This window comes from Lissotriton helveticus, chromosome 8 (assembly GCF_964261635.1).
Source record: "Lissotriton helveticus chromosome 8, aLisHel1.1, whole genome shotgun sequence".
NCBI classification, from domain to species: domain Eukaryota; kingdom Metazoa; phylum Chordata; class Amphibia; order Caudata; family Salamandridae; genus Lissotriton; species Lissotriton helveticus.
In genome coordinates, this window is record NC_136069.1 from 440,026,921 (window position 1) to 440,044,420 (window position 17,500).

The 17,500-nt window shown below is 44.5% G+C and overlaps 1 protein-coding gene across 1 annotated transcript in view; it reads left to right on the plus strand.

Annotated features, from left to right (window-relative positions):
* Positions 1–17,500, plus strand: part of GTF2F2 (general transcription factor IIF subunit 2) — a 984,327-nt gene that overhangs the window by 846,212 nt on the left and 120,615 nt on the right. Inside the window, exon 8 of the mRNA XM_078657309.1 lies at positions 8,980–9,123. Within this exon, the coding sequence (XP_078513435.1) occupies positions 8,980–9,123 (144 nt within the window). The remainder of the gene's footprint in view (positions 1–8,979; positions 9,124–17,500) is intronic.

The following is a 17,500-nucleotide window of genomic DNA, read 5'->3' on the forward strand; positions in this document are numbered from 1 at the left end:
CCTCCCAGTTGTGGAACTCGCTCCCACTGGTACTTCGCAGCACTCCCAATTTGCTTCAATTTAGAAGGAACCTGAAAACTTGGCTTTTTAATCTTTCTGTTTAGGTGGATTTTCTTTTTCCTGCTTTTGGGATCTGTTCTCTGTGTTATGTTTTACACTGTAGCTGTTGTGGAAAGCGCCGGGACACTCTTTTAGAGTAGCCGTGCGCTATATAAACGCATTTTAACATAACATAACATAACATAACATATATGCATAAAAATGAAAAATAAAGCATTATAAAAAAAAAAATCTCAAAAGTTCTTTTTACCAGTTTGAGCTCCTTACAGTCGACAATTGACATCACCGCAGACTGTGTCTCGGTTCTATCACCTACTTCTGCCAACCAGTGGCATCTCCTCCTCCTGCCATCCAGTGCAACCCTGTCAGGCTGCTCACTTCACTGCCAGCTTCTCCTACTTTTCATCAGTCTCCTCTCCTCAGCGCAAGCACTGGGGCCTTTCTCATACTTTGTTAATGAAGCTACTCACACTTCGCATAGGCCCCAGTTCCCCATCATACACCATCATCACAGCCAGCTTTCTGTACTTCCCACCAGTGCCACCTCCTTGTACTGCGCTACACTTGCTGTCCACCAGTCCTGATTCCTTGCATTCATGACCGTAGCTACCAGTGGTGCAGTCGGTGCAATGCACCGGGCCTCCGAGGTGAGAGGGGGCCCAACTACAGCACCTCCATGAGCCCTGAGAAGACACCTAAATACCCATGGTAGAGCTCTGAAGGTGGACGAACATTAAAGAAAACGTTACATTTTGTTTTTATCCTGTCACATTTACTGTGCACTACAAGACCGAGGTCAAATGTCAGTCTGGTCTTCTGGCAAATTGCTGCTTGTTCTTTTAACACGGAGACTGTTTTTTTTTGGTTTTTTTTTTGCTTATGTAAAAAGTTGAGGATTTTGTTTAGTGAACTATGGGACAAACCCTGCTGGTGTGAAAGGAAAGGCTGTATAACTTCTTCTATTCTAACAGCAACATTTAAATACTTATAAATGAACACTGCACATATTTCAACATAAACATTTAGAAAAGCGCAAATGAACCTCGTTTTTTTCGCACTCTGAGTGTAATGTAAACAAAGATTTTATTTGGATCAAAATAAATGAAAGCAGATGATCAGATGGGTCTTGCCCTGCTTTTTCTGTTGGCTAGGATCTGGAGTAACCCGGAGGCAGCTCTGTTTGGAACTTGTGTTGCTGACTGTTTATCATAGGATGGGGTTGCCCGGATTCCGTTGATTGCATATCTGAAGAAATCTTTTGAGTCAATAGGCCTGAAAGAGCTATTCAATAACCCACAGATGAGAACCCCAAAAATGAAAATTCAACAACGAATCAATTTAAACATCTGAATCCTTTTTTAATCCATATGTTTTTAATTCCATTTTAGTCCATAATCCATATTTTGCATAGTTATTCATCGTGAATCATTTAAACGACAGGTTCAACACATGCCTGTTTAGGCTTTTTCTCCCATACATATGGGAATTCACCATGTCCCATAGCGCGATGTAAACAATATGACCCAATGTATTTCGGGCAACAAACTGCCCTTCTTCAGGGGTAACTGCGATAAAACAAATGGGATTTTTATAATGTAAGCCAACAATGCCCAATACAAAAACATATGCAACATAATTGCTAAGTATAATGCTCCACTGATATAATACTGCAACATGTGACTAAACATTTAAAACTTGAGATTTGAATATATTGTTGCCTACAAAACTCATTTAAATTTACCTGTAGCTGTATATATTTAAATCTCGAGTTTTAAATGTTTAGTCACGTCTGGGCTTCTTGTTTGATGGATTGTGGTTTCATTTAATTTTGTTTCACGCTTTGGGTTTTAAGTTACCGAGCACGTCCACTTAACATAAGTCATTAAAAGTATGCCAGCATTTGAGATTTCAGTTTTTGTGGTCTTTTCACTGGTTGCACATTTTCATTGTTTCATTTACCTATTTGAGTTTGTTTATTGCCATGGTATGCAGGGAAGGAATACGGTGGATGTCATACTGCATGAATGCAGTATTCTATCAGTGAAGCTTTATACTTAGCAATTATGTTGCATACGTTTTTGTATTGGGAATTGTTGGTTTACACTATAAAAGTGTCATTTGTTTTATCGCAGTTACCCCTGAAGAAGGCCAGTTTGTTGCGCGAAATGCATTGGGTCATATTGTTTACATCACGTTATGGGACACGGTGAATGCCCATATGTATGGGAGAAAAAGCCTGAGCAGGCATGTGGTGAACCTGTTTAAATGATTCACGATAAATTAATGTGCAAAATATGGATTATGGACTAAACTGGAATTTAAAACATTAATTAAAATGTAATTCAGATGTTTAAATTGATTTGTTTTTTCAGTTTTTATTTTCACTGTCGGTCCTGGTTTGGGCACTTGACGAGGCTCCAAATGCTTTCATTTAAAGTAAGAAAATGCCAACTTTCTAAAAGTGGCATTTTCGGACCTCCTATTTAGAAACCACCTTCACTAAAATAAATATTTTTAAATTGTGAGTCTAGAGACCCCAATCTCAAATTTTATAACAACCCCACTAGAAGATACACTTGTAAGATGTTACAAGGCAGCTCCAATGCTAACCTATAGGAGAGATAGACCTTGCTGTAGTGAAAATCAAAAGTAGCAGTATTTCACTACCAGGACATTGAAACACAACAGTACATGTCCTATCTTTTAAATGCACTGCACTGTGCTGCTCTCTCTGCCATGCAGTGTCTGTGTGCAGTCTGGTACTGCCATGTCGACCTGGCAAGTGCACCCACTTGCCAGGCCCTATCCTTCCCTTTTCTTACATGAGTCACCCCTCAGGTAGGCCCTAGATACCCCTGGGGGCAGGATGCAGTGTATGTGAAAGGTATGAGGTGTCCTGATGTGTGTGGCATGTCCTGATAGTGAATTACTGCCAATTTCGTTTTTCACTATTGAAAGGCTATCTGTTCCAAAGGATATAATGAGAATTCATTTATAACATCTTATAAGTATAACTTTCCATTGGGACAAGATAGGAAGGTAAAGATTAGTAGGCCTGAACTCAGAATATAAAGATGCATCTTTTAGTGAGCATGATTTATACATTCTGGGTTTAAAATTTCAACTTTTAAAAAGTAGGTATTTTTTTGCTTAGCCATCTCTTGTTCCTCTGCTAGGTTTGTGTATTGACTGTCTGGCTTTAGAGTGACAGGGGCTGGAGATGTGCATTCTTTTCAGACAGCCACTTTGGGGGTGAGGTGTCCTGCCTTTCTAGGGTGAGTCAGGACTGGGCTGAATAGACCTGGGCTGCTTTCAGAGTAGGGGGAGGAGATTCTTTCACACTTGAAGGGGCCTGGTCTGCCTTGGACAATGATGTCTCCTCCTCCTGCCAGGGAACTGCACCAGAAAGGATAAAACTGGTTTTGGCTGGGCAAAGAGCTTCTCTGCCACCAGGGAACAAATTAATTTGTGCCATAAAAATTGGGGCCCAGAATTTTAAATTACTTCTGGAATTCAAGAGCAACCTTTGCCAAGGCGAACAGCTGCAGAAACCGAAGGACAAGTACTGCCTCTTTGCTGTGTGCTGTCTGGGGTTGGCCTGCAGTGACTGTTTCTGCCAAGGAAAGGACAAGGACTTTGCTGTGTGCTGTGTCCCCTGCTTGGAGAAGATCTCCAAGGGCTTGAAGTGGAGCTTTCCTCCTGTTCTGAAGTCTCAGGAACACAATGACTTAACCCCCAGCTCCCCTGAACTCCCTTGCTGGGAGTTCTGACCTGCCAAAAGGTGCCTGCTGGTGTTCTGGGCCTCTGTAGAATGTCCTGGCAGTTAGGAGCTGGAAAAGTGATGCAACTAAGAGAAGTGCAGTACAGCAGCACCTGTTTCGGACACATCGCCGCTGCGCGGGAAGAATTTCCACACATCATCGCCGTGCCGCTAAAGTAACAGACGCATCGCCCGTGGCTGGAGAAATCGATGCACGCCACATTGAGGGCACCAATCTACAAAGTCTGAAATCACTGCACCAATTCCAACGCAGGCCCTGCTGTGCAGCTGCAAGAAACAACGTATCTTGGGACTGTGGCTGGGGAAACCAATATAACTGCCGCTGCATCGAGAACCAACGTATCCCCGATCCTCATGCTTCGCACAGGGGCGCCAAGTCTACAAGAACGCCGGGGCTGCAATAAGAAACCGACCCATCACCTCCCCGCATAGTAAAAAACCGACACATCACCTCCCCTTCAGTAAGGAACCGACGCATCACCTCCCCTGCGCGGAAGTAAGGAACCAACGCATCACCTTCCCTGCGCATAAGGAACTGACGCATCACCTTCCCTCCTGCTGTTTTGTTTGATTGTGCTGCTTTGTTTTGAAAGTGTTGCATCTATAGTTTGCTATGGACAGAACTTTTTCTACCTTTTAAAAGTCATATTTTGATTACTGTATTGTGGATTTTTGTTGTTTAGGTCTTGTTTGGTTTAGATAAAGATTACTTATTTTTCTAAGCTGGTGTGGTGTCCATTTGTAGTGTTTTCACTATATTACTGTATGTGTGCACAAATGCTTTTCACACTGCCTCTGAGATAAGCCTGTCTGCTCATGCCAAGCTAACAAGGGGGTGAGCAAGGGTTATTTTAGGAGTATATCCCCCTTACCCTGACTAGGAAGAAGGGTCCCTAATTGGACAAGTTTCAAGTTAAAAAATTTGTATAGCGCACTACTCACCCAGAGGGTCTCAAGGCGCTTGAGGGAGGGGGTACTTTACTTATCGAATATCCAAGGACAAAGGTGCAAACCATTGTCAACTAGAGACCCCCATTTCTAACAGATCTCATGTTTGAGGAAATCAAATGGGAGCATCCTGGCATCTCCCAAGCCCATAAACAAGATATCAGTTTTATCGCTGTTCATGTAGTGCCATTTACACCCAATCCACTTTTCTACATGGGGAAGGCAGTCACTGATCAAAAGACAACTTCCCCAATCCTTGGACATCCAGCTGTGGTATAAGGAACAATGGTTCCAATGGGCCAATTTGAAAGAGAATTACCCTTAAGGGATTGCGCTCGTTCTTCCTCATCGTAAACAATTCAAAAGCAGTACACCAATTGATAAACCTCCTCCGCCAGTCTAGGTCTCAGCATAATATAATTCATGTGATGAATCTAAAACCATCAGTGACAAATGATCAGTCCTTCTAGCTGACCATAAGCAGCAAAATCTGATCACATTTAATGTACTTTCCAATCACTTGATACAAATAAACAAGAGTGATATTCTCAGTGCTCTGCTGATCACACAATAATGTTTAACCCCTTCTACGCTCATGACGAGCTCAGCTCGTCATGGGCGTAACCTGCGCTACGCGGATGACGAGCTGAGCTCGTCATGTAACGCGGGTTTTTTAAAATCGCAGCGGGAAAACCGCTAGCGCGCATGCGGTTAGAAGTGCAACACTGTGTGTACAACCAAAAGTAATGATACAGAGAGAACCTAATATAAACATGCAGTCCCACTAGGGATATTCAGTGGTACTTTAATGCAATAATGATGTTCTAACTGTAGTCTACTTGCAATTTTTTAAGATTTGGCTTGTCACGAGGCCAGTAGGACTTCAAGTAATAAAAGGCCCGTAAATGCTGGCTGTTAGAAGTCTTATGCTGTGGTATACGAATGAACATTCGTATAACTGACAACTAATCTCCAGAGCAAACTAGGCAAACTGCACAAAGGGAATATGGAAATGATATTTCAAGGAACTCTAGTGCTTGAACAGTATATGTGTAAAGTAGACCAATTGTATTTTTCAAAGGTGGTGGGCGAGAAGACCATTGTTGTCTCGGAGTCCTGCCCTAGGTACATGGAATGAATTCGAATAGGGCTAGATTCACGAGGTTTCTTATGATGAATGCACGTTTTTTCAGTCAGGAAGGCGAAACGGAGCGGACTGCCGAGAACATGCAGTGTTGAGGGTTATTGTCACGTTTCACATAGATTAGCTTGTCCAGAGGAAGCAGCTTTGTTATAAGCTTGCTCCTTAGAAGAGTTTCCAGAACTGCTTTTTTGTTAATGTTGAGTCTGAAGTGGCTTCTACCCTGCCTGGCCTTAAACAGTTGCCTGGTGGCAAGTGATGCATTGTATGCTAGCAAACATCCTTTGTGGAATTTCTCCTCTGCACTTCCTAACAGCTTCACCCTGACTGACGATATGGCAGGTGACTAGAGAGAACACTTGACTTATGTAACGGCCTTTATCTGGGGGGGACGCCGTCCAGGCTTCTCGCAGAAGCTTCTTATGTCACCACGTGATAGGGGGGCTGGCGTGTCCCTACCTAGTGGATTACTACTGGGCCTCACACCTCCGTTTTGTGGTGGAATGTATGACAACGGAAAGTGAGAAGGTGTGGTTGCATATGGATCGGGTGGTGACGGGGCGCACCATATGGGACCTTACATGGCGGCACCGAGCGGCGCGCTCTAGGAGTGCGTATATAGCGGTGTCCACCAAAACGGTACTGGATGTATGGGACAAGGTGGCAGAGCGCAGAGGCCTCACAACATTTCCTTCTCCACACACCCCTCTGGAGGGGAATCCGCTTTTTCCGCCGGCTCACCATACGCGAGCATTTGCTGAGTGGGCGAAGTGAGGATGTAGGGCGGTATGTGACCTGTATGAGGGGGAATGCTCCGGAGACAAGCCTGCAGTACGCACAGTTGAGGCATTGGATCTCCAGGTCCGAGATGCGACAGGCAGCTACCCGCGCCTTCACCCCCTTTGAAAGGCTGGTTCGCTCCTTTGATGAATCCAAGGGACTGGTATCCCGGATATATCGGATCCTGCAACACCCTCCAGTACTGCCCACTCATCCGTATCAAAGGCAATGGCAATCGACATCTGCAACGGACATTACGCCTGCGCAGTGGAGCCGGCTGTGGCAAGACATCCCCAAAATCTATTGCAGTATTCCACAGCGGGAGAATGCATATAAAGTAATGACCCAATGGTATTATACTCCGCTGCGCTGCATGGGATGTTTCCTGCGTCCTCTCCCTTGTGTTGGAGGTGTATAACTGCATCTGGGGACTTCATACATGTGTGGTGGGCGTGTTCAGTGTTGCGCATGTTCTGGAAGGAGGTCCTTAGTCACATTAGGGGGGTGTTGGGATTCCCTCTGCCTGAGGCCACAAACACGATTCTATTGGGCATTAAACCCGCCGGTCTGAAAGCACTTACTCGGAGTGACTCGATCCTGGCGCTCCACATGCTGGGGGTTGCTAAACAACTCATAGCCTTATATTGGAAACGGACTGAGGCTCCCCCAGTTGCCGCTTGGTTTCTGCGTTTATGGCATATCATAGCAATGGAGCTCTTCACAGCGCGACTGCAGGCAAGCAATTCCCGCTTTAAGGTTGTTTGGCAACCTCTGATTACATATCTCTGCATGGTTGAGCATGCGCGCTATATGCCCGCCAGGCTTAAGACGCTGCGCCTCTTTGAAGATGCGATTGTTGCGTCCGACCCTGGCAGACTGCTCCCATAAGCGCATTGATCGCCTTCCTGCTTGCTTATTGTGCCCCCCTGGACCGGATTCCTGCTAGCGTATGTGAAGACATACATCTTCCCCCCTACCCGCACACACCACTCTTCTGTCCTCTGGTCTGTCCTATTGCCTCTTTCCTTTTCCTATCCTCATGGTTCTCATTCCTGTTTAGATCTGTCTGTTATCTCTAGGCTTGTTACCTGTCCGATGTAGCTGTGGATCCTATGGGGTCTTCATGTACGTTATGCCCTATAGCTCTGCCTCTAAATAGCCTTCAACGCGGGCGGCCCTTTGAGGGTTGTAGGCTATACGCTGTGTTACAACTTGCTCTCAGTGGCTGACGCATTTCCTTATGTGGCCGGCCCTGTATAGGGTTGTAGGCTTAACGCTGTGTACAGTCGGACTTGTTAATTGTGTTTCTGTCTGAAAATAAAATAGATCTGAAACAAAACTTTAGAGAAGTAGGTTAAAGAAGTTTGGTAGGAGCTGCAGGGGCTCCACCCATCACCCCGGCACCTAGTTACACTTTATTTTAATTCCAACTGAAACTACAAGAGGAATGAGGGCCCAGTTAGTAATAGGATGGTGTCCTTCACTCCCTGAAGCCCCTGTATAGTGTCTTTTTAATAGGGCATTAAGCCCACATACTTAAGAATGCTATAATAGCATTATAACCTGCTGGCTTCAGCCAAACAGGCATTTAATGGGCAGCTTAGGCTTGTGAGTCATGCTATAAAGAAACAAGTGATTTCAGTTATGTTGCTCTCTAAAATCTATTTACACTACTTTCTATATTGAACAGCAGCCCCCTCTCTCTCCGTACAAAGGGAATCGACATACTGTATAATCCTGAATGATAGTAAAATACTTAAGGTATCGTAATTGGACTCGGTCTGAAAGCCAAAGTGCTTTAAATGATCCAAATCTAATCACGACTCCTAACCTAATCGAGGTTTCCCTTGTGCAGCGAGGCTTTAGGATGAAATGTGGATGCGACCTCCAGCGTTGGTTATGATTGCTGAATATTGTGCACTAATTTTCGTTCAGTCCTGTAGTGTGTTGCTTGGAGATCGGCCCCTGGCTTCAGTGCCGAATCAGACTTCGTAAAACTAAACTGTGCACAAAGTCAACTTTCTTCCATTGTTTTCCTTATAATCAAGGGCACTAAATTACCGTACAGCGACAGGCAACACTAAGAAAACAAAAATAAAATTAAAAGCTTATGGGCGTTGTCTTCTTTATTTATAGTTTCTTGTTCTTAACTGATATGCAGCAACAATTAATTATGAAGGAACATGTATTGTAAACGATGTTCAGCTATAAGTAGGTCACAGTGAATGAATATGTATGCCGTACGAAATAATGTATTTCTGATTTACAGATTGAGAGTGAAAGGAGAAAGAAAGAAGAGGGCAAACGTGCTCGGGGTGAGAAGCAGCAGGTTCTCAACATGTTGTTCTCAGCATTTGAAAAGCACCAATATTACACCATTAAGGACCTGGTGGACATCACAAAACAGCCTGTGGTATGTACGATTCCCATTACAGTGTGCATGGATTCGTTAAGATCTCACCTGCCTTGTTTGAACCACTTCCAGTTAACATGTTTTTCCACCCGCCGTGGGGCTGTTTTATTCGAATCCTGCACCATGTGATGAAATGAAGTGCTTTAGTGGGTGGTGTGGTGATGGGCTTGTTGAATGTTTCTGACTAGCACTTTCATGTTGTATGTGTTATAGTAGTAATGCAGGGACGGACAAGCTTATTTGTTATAAGTGTAAACTGTACTACCAGCATCTAAGCCACACGGGCTGTAACCCCTGTATGGACAATGCGATGACGATTATGTGTTATATATCATATGTTGTAAGTGTAAAAACCAATAAAAATAATAAAATTAAATTAAAAAAAAGAAATGAAGTGCTTCAGGTGTGTCCGCAGCCACAATACATATCAATAAGAGATCACTAATAGGACATGACTTACAAACAGGTTTAACTGCGATGAACAAACCAGTGCACTTGCATATACTTCAGTCTGACTTCAGGAAACGATCAATATTTGATGTTTGGGGGCGGGGGGCGGGGGGACTGGCTCTTTTTAGAGAGTTACCTTTCAACGTAATTGTTTTCTGATTAGCCAACGCACTGAAGAACTAAAGGGCTCTTAGGGCCGCCCTGTTACCAAGTTTGATGCGACCGTTCGATGTGTTGTCAGCCCATAAACATTAAATCTCATTGATTCATACAACCATTTATTTGACGGATTTTCTTTCCGGAAATACACTCTTCTGTATGAGGTGATATTGTTACAAGGATTGTACCTGCCGAGGGTGCTGGAAAACCCAAGTTGTACATAAATAATAATACTCTGTCAGAGAAGTACTTAGCCGACTATTAACACGTAATAAATCTTCAGACCTTAGTGAAAACATCTAAAGAACTGCAAATTAGCTAAATCTTGATGCGTTTATACGGACTAGATTAAACAGGACTGCATTGTGGTCCAACTTTTAAAATGTAATAGATAGGACTAGAAATCCCATAGTACCAAGAAACACGCATTTGCAATGCAATAGGTCGCGTATTTGTGAAAGTTAGAGCTATTGGCATTGTAAATGTTCATTTTTTATATTTTACATTTTCTTGTTTGCAGTGGCGGAGTGCGAACCAACAGAAATAAACAGAACCGACAGGTCGGTCGCTATTATTAAAGTGAAAGCGCGGCATGGCGCACTGGTTAAAATGAAAAGAATATGTGCAAAGTTGTTTTGGGCGAGCCAGACAGAAGAAACTAAAAGCGTGGCCGCCCTTTTAAAGATCAAGCGCAGTGGGCCCAAAAGGAGGCACTTGGCCGCTATCATAAAAGTGAAAGTGCGGCATGGCATGCGGGTAAAAAGTAAATAAATGATGTGGTAAAGGTTGTTTTTATTGAGCCGCAAAGAACAAAACAAAAGCACAGGTGCCATTTTAAAGAAGAAGGTGTTGTGCCTAAAAGCACGATTTCGTCCTCCGCATTTCTTTTAATTTATTTATTTTTGTAGCAATCATGACATGCTGCGCTTTCATTTCAAATATTTAAAGCTAAATTAACCCGATTGCTACAAAAGTAAATAAATGGAAAAGAAATGCAGCGTCTGCTTTTTGTGTTCTATTTGTTTACTTTTGTAGCAATTGCGGCACGCCGTGCTTTAGCTTAAGATGTTTAAAGCTAAAGCACGGTGTGCCCTGATTGCTACAAAAGTAAATAAATAGAACAAAAAAAGGCGTCCACCCACAGCATTTTTTTCTATTTGTTTACTTTTGTAGCAATCACGGCACACAGTGCTTTAGCTTGAAATGTTTAAATGTAAAACATGGGGTGCCGCGATTGCTACAAAAGTAAATAAATGTAAATCAAATGTGGTGGCCCTACACATTTTATTTTGTATTTACTTTTGAAGTAATCGCGGTAGGCCAAGCTTTATCTTTAAACGTGTTCAGCTAAAGTGCGGCATGCTGCGAATGCTAATAAAATTAATAAATAGTATTAAAAAAAAAAATCACTGTGTAAATTTTGCTTTAAAGCACACTTTGCAGCACCACCAGTTGCAGAAGCGGGAGACCAGGATGGTTTGCAAAAGCCAGACAGCATGTTGTGCCTACTTCAACAAGACATTCATTTACTAAATAGTGCTCAGTAACTGTTAATGAAACCAAGAGAGTTAGGACACATGTAAGAGGGGCTGTCCTCATGGGAGGTACCAGGGAAGAGCGGGCGGTACTAAGGAGGGACTACTAAGCCTATTCACAAATCGAAAGCCACCATTTACAAAGGACAGAAATAGAAGCCAATTGAAAAGATGCGTGTAGCTTAAATTCCATACCCGAGTACAGCTTGTCTTGAAGAGACCGCTCTGCCTGGGTGAGACCTAAAAGACTTGAATGGATGAGCTACTCACGCCTGGACCTAGGAATCTTGAGAGTGGCTGCCAGTCTCATGCCTATGTGAAAACTAGATACCTAGGAGAATCGATGGGAGACGTGCATGGGTCTCACTAGGTTTTTCACCCAGAATCCCTTCAAACCTCAAACTTTGACTAAAAAACACATTTTCCTCACATTTTTATGAGGGAAAGTTCTTGAATGTACATGAGCCACAAATTTACTTCCACCTAATATTCCCCTAAGTCTTCTGATGAAAATAGTACCTCCCTTGTGTGGGTTAGCCTAGTGCCCGTGACAGGAAATGGCCCAAAACTCAACATTGATACATTGCATTTTTTCACTCAAAAATGACCTGATTTTTGCAACATGTGTAGCTGTAGATTTGGGCCTAGGTCTCCTGATAAAAATGGTCCCTCACTTGTTTTAGTGGGCTAGAGCCCGCGAGAGGGAAGGGCCCAGAACATATTGTGGCGACAATGATAACTGCGATAGGTGTACTAATTAGTCCTGGGGTCGGAAACTATGTTGGGAACCCTAACAAACCTAAACATTTCTGAAAAGTAGATTTCCAAGGGAGCCTAGGGAGGCGTCACTTGCGTGGATCCCCCAATGTTTTCTTGCCCAAAATACCCTGCAAAGGTGAAACATTTAATAAAGACACACATTTTCCTTGCATTGTTGTGACGTAAACTACAGGAATGTGCAGGTATCTACAAACTTCCTACCACCCAACTCTCTCTTACTTGTCTCTAAAGAATCAATACCCAACTCATGTGTCTGGGCCTAGTGCCCGCAGCAGGAATGGATCACACGAGGGTCAACTGTATTCTTTGAATGAGGACTACTGGTGTGGTCCATTCCTGGCACAGGCACTGGGCCCAGGCATACAAGTGGGGTAGCTTTTTATCGGAACAAGTGGGAGAATGCTGGGTGGTAGGAGTTTTATGGATCCCTTCAATTTCCTATAGTTTACATCACAGAAATGCACGAAGAACTCATGTTTTTATTCAACATTGCATCTTTGTAGCGTATTCTGAGTAGGAAAACGTTGGGGGATCCATGCAAGCCCCACCTCCCGGACCTCTCCTGGGTGTCTAGTTTTCAGAAATGTCTGGTTATGATAGGTTTCCCCAGATGGCTGCCAAACCCGGGACCAAAAACGCATGCCCCTCCTTGCAAAATTAGGTTGTTTTGTAATAGATCATTTGATGTCATCACAATATGTTTTTGGCCCTTGCCTGTCGTGGGCACTTGGCCCATCCACACAACTGAGGTGACAGTTTTATGGGTGGTAGGAAATTGCCAGGCGGTGATCCCACAACTTTTCCACACAGCAATGTGAGGAAAATGTGACTGTTTAGCTAAAATTGAGGTCTGCAATGGATTCTAGGTAAGAAAACGTTTGGAGATCCGTGCAAGCCATACCTCCCTAAACTCCTCTGGGTGTCCAGTTTTCAGAAATGTCTGGCTCAGTAGGTTTCCCTTGATGGCCGTCGAGCCTGGATCGAAAACTCAGGTGCCCCCTTGCAAAAATCAGGTTGTTTTGCAATAGGTCATTTTGATGTCTCCACAATACATTTTGGGGCCTTCCCCATTGCAAGCAGTTGGCCAACTCAAGTGAGGTATCATTTTTATCTAGCGACCTGTGCGGAACGCTGAGTGCTAAGGATTTTGTTCCGGCCCAGTCATCCCACAACCTTCCCACACTGAAATGTGAGAAAACAATGTTTTTTCAGTTAATCAAATTTGTAAGGTCTTCTGGGTAAGTACACCTTGTGGGATCCACACAAAACATACCACATATTATTCCCTTAGTGACCAGTTTCCAAACAATATGTGAGGGAAGAAGTGTACACTGACAATAAAAAGCAAAAAAAACTAAAACATTATTTCACACTCAGCCAATAGTCAATCACAGGCATACTGGTTGGATTTGGTAAGTAAATGGTTCATAAAAACAAAACTTTTTTCCCATTTACTTTACTAAATAAAATCCACAATAGTACTTGTTAAAATTATTCACATCAGAATAGAGAACCACTGACTTGCAGCTCGAGAGCTGTAAAGCCACATCAAGGCAACAACTGATTTACAGTCCATTCACAAGCCTTTCATGTGTCAGACACAGAAAGCCATTTACAGTGCCAGCGGTGGGCCCAGCTCAATATAACACTGACATTTTGTAAACAGCGTTATACAAGGGCCCATTACTCTCATACCCCAACGGGATTAACACACCAATCACACCACCATACACCTACACCTCAGAAAACCTAAAAACACACCTCAAGTAAGTCAATATGCATACTGTCTATCAGCCACCAACACACCGCCAGCCCACACACACTGCCAGCCAGATACCGTTCATACACAACAGTCATACCACCTGGAAGCAGGTGGAATGTATGGACTGGCGTGTTAATGGCGTTGTGTGTGTAATGATTTGCTGCTGGTCAGAAACACACTAGCAACCAAACCCCAGTTCACACCCACTGCCAGCCCCACACACTGTCAGCCACACCCAAATCCACTCACACCGGCTGCCAAACGTCAGTTCACACACACTGCCAGCCAAGCGCCAGTGCACACACACCGCCTACCAAGCATGGGTCTACACACACTGGCAGCCAAGCTCCTGTCCGGTCACACCGCAAGCCGAGCACCACTAAACACAGACCATCAGCCAAACTCCAGTTTACACTCACAGAAACGTATTTCCTCGTGTCTAGTAGTTTTCTGCCCCCCTTGTGGGCAGATCTGACTTAAAAATGTCTGCCCTTTCTTGATGGCAGAGCGGCCTAAAAATATGTCCGATATGTCCTGGGGGCCAGAAAACAGCCAAACTTACTTCCCCATAATGGGGAGCGACCCTTGCCCAGGAGCCACTCCCCGACATGTATTCTTTGTAAAATGCATGGTGTCTAGTGGTGTTCTACTTCCCTTGGGGACAGATATGAAAATAATGGGGTGCAACAGTTTCCAAACATCTAAAACACAAACATCCCTGGTGGGTAGTGGTTTTCTGCTCCCAGGGGAGGAGAAGGGAGGGGGCGGGGGGAGGAAATGGCCAAAATAAATCCCCAAAAATGTGGAGTGACTTTCTCAAAGAGCCGCTCCCCGTAACAAAAGATAATTCCTTGGTGGCTAGTGAAGTGAACCCCTGCTTGGGAATCACTCACAGGTGCTTCGGTGCTCAGGGGGCTGAGATATCTCTCCGAGCACCGAAGCAGTGAAAGTGAAATGGGCGGCTCATTTCACTTTGGCTCATTTCACTTTCAAAATAATGACGTCATTTCTGCTTTCCTTCGGCTAACAGATCAGCCCTCTTTCTTCAAGTCCCCTATTGTAAATAGATTCTTTAAGGGCATTATTCATCTTTTTCCTCCATCTCTTTTCATAATGCCCCAGTGGAACTTGAATCTTGTTTTGACTTACCTTATATGCGCTCCCTTCCGAAAAGATGAACTAAGGGAATTGGAATCCAAGTTTCTGGAGTATTGAATCTTTCATAGATTCACATGCTTGAATCTTCCCCATTGTTGAGGTGTGAGTCCCGCAGTATGTATAAGATGTAGTATAAAGGAAGGCATCGTACAACATAGCTCAATTAAGTGACATTGTTAATGTGAGAAGCTGGCCAGGTATATGATGTCCACTAATGTTGCACCAGTCCAGACAACCCTTATGGTGATTTAGGAGGACTCAGACAACCTTAGACGGCTATCCAAGTGGTAGCTGTGGAGAGCAGCCATCAGGCTTAGTCTTGAAGGAGTGTAAGCTGCTTGTTTTACCAGAATGCAATCTTATAGTATATATTAAACGAAAAAGAACCACACAAAGTATTTATAAAAATATGTAGTTATTAGATAACGCCCAGTAGTGTTACAGTATCTCCTACACGGAGATCGACACAAAGCACACAGTACCTTAGCATAGAAATCACAGTAAATAGCACTAATACACAGTGGGCCCGAGGGAGGGATCAAACCATATACCAAGAAAGTGGTTAAAGACCCACGACTCGAGTCAGGACAATGTCCTGCTGAGACCCACAGAACCACCCAAGGCAAGTAGAGAGGGACCCTACGGAGAACTTGTGCACTGTGTGAACACAGCCTGTGCTCCACACAAGTCTATGTGCAAGTCGAGGTTGAAATTTTAAAGATTAGGGAACCTTCCCATTGGACCCTAAGGAAACCCTGTGGAAGACAGAAGGTTGGCGAGCCACCCAAACCTTGGATACCGTGGTACCCAAGTTACCTATCCCAGGGAGGCTGGGTGCATTGGTGTGAAGTGGCGTCGGAAACAGCCGTCAAACCCAATGGAGGACTTAAGGAAAGTGCAGCTGCTGGAAGAGGAGAAAGTGTCCGTAGGAATCCAAACGTTAATTCTTGAAGTGGAGTAACTGAAAGCAGAGTGGACAGAGTCTATGTCACTCAGGAGTGACCGTGAGACTTGGAAGACTGATGCCCTCCGAAGTCGGGTGCTTCAGGAAAGATGACCGTGACCATTATTCTGTAGCTGCGGGGACCAGGTGACGCTGAGGACGACAAGGACCCGGATATGAGCGGTCCCACAAAGGATATAGAGTGCTGAGGGGTTAGTGTCTGGCGGCAGCACCAACAAGCTTTGGCAAATGCAGCCCAGGCAGGAAATCAAGAAGGTGTACAGTTGGGACCAGCAAGGTCCAGGAGACTCACCACAAGCAGGGGAGTTGAAGCAGGCCCAGAGCAATCAGGGGAGCCAAAGAAAAACAAAGGTGACCCACAGGCTGAAGGCACAGGAGCCGCAAGAGGACCTCAGGCAGCTCACCAAAAGATGCAGGGCACAATGCGTTGTGGCCGAAGATTCTGGTCACTGGAGGGGCTCAAGGTTGGGGCTACTTGGAGCCTGAAGATCTTCTTGCAAACATGTCAACAAGTCTTTGCAACTGCAAAGGAGACACGGTACACAGGGGTTCAGTTATTGCAACGCCCACAAGGACTACTGGCCTCAAACTTGGTAAGTGGGTAGAGCATGCCTCAGTAGCTGAGGAAAACCACCACCTGTGTTGCAGAGCCCACAGAGTCAGGAGGAGCTCGGGATCTGCATACCGGTCGTCTTGGTTGCGGTGCATGCGAATGCAGGGGAGTGACTCCTTCACTCCAAGGGAGATTACTTCGGTTGTCATTGATGCTTCACAGGCCTTGGAAGGTTCCTGTATGTAACACAGGCACAGATGATGCAGTAGACTGGAAGGGAGATTAAGTCAGGCCCAAGTGAAGTCCAGAGTGCCCAGACGGTAGAACTGCAATGCTTTCAGTTATGAATCTTATCCCACGAAAAATCTAGGGACCTACACCCAGATAAGCCCTTAAGTACCCAAAGGAAAGGGTTGGGAAGATTCAGGGGTCTCTCCCAGGGGAGGGTCTGGACAGAGGAGAAGTTACTCCAATGTCCTTTGTCCAGTTTCGCACCAGAGTGGAAGCCAACGGCTCCCAGGACTGGTTTGAACTGGACTATACACATTGATACCAAATGTGCCCCTCATGCAGACTTTCAGGCGCTGGCAAGCACACCCACCCGACCTAATACACGAAATCATGTCTAGGAAGTGGTCACACCTCCCTGTGACAGGATGCCTATTGTTCGCCTTCCCCTGCTCGAGCTTGGCTCAGCAGCAGGAGGGCAGAAATAGGTCTCTGGTCGGCAGTAGATATTTTTTGCTGTCCGGGACTAGAAGGCTGGTACCGGGAACACTGAGAGCCTAGCAGAGGGCTCTTCCAGTGATTTTATTCATACCTTTCACACCATTTACCGTGTGGGGTATGATTCCAATATGTTTGATACCAAACATTATAGGATTCATTGCAGAAGTTTTTCGAGATGGTCATCGCGTGATTATGCGGTGCCCCTCTATATAATATATGGCTGCTTCACTGACAACCAGGGAGAATGGATTCTGTAGGCTGCACAGTTGTCCTGCTCATGCAGGAGC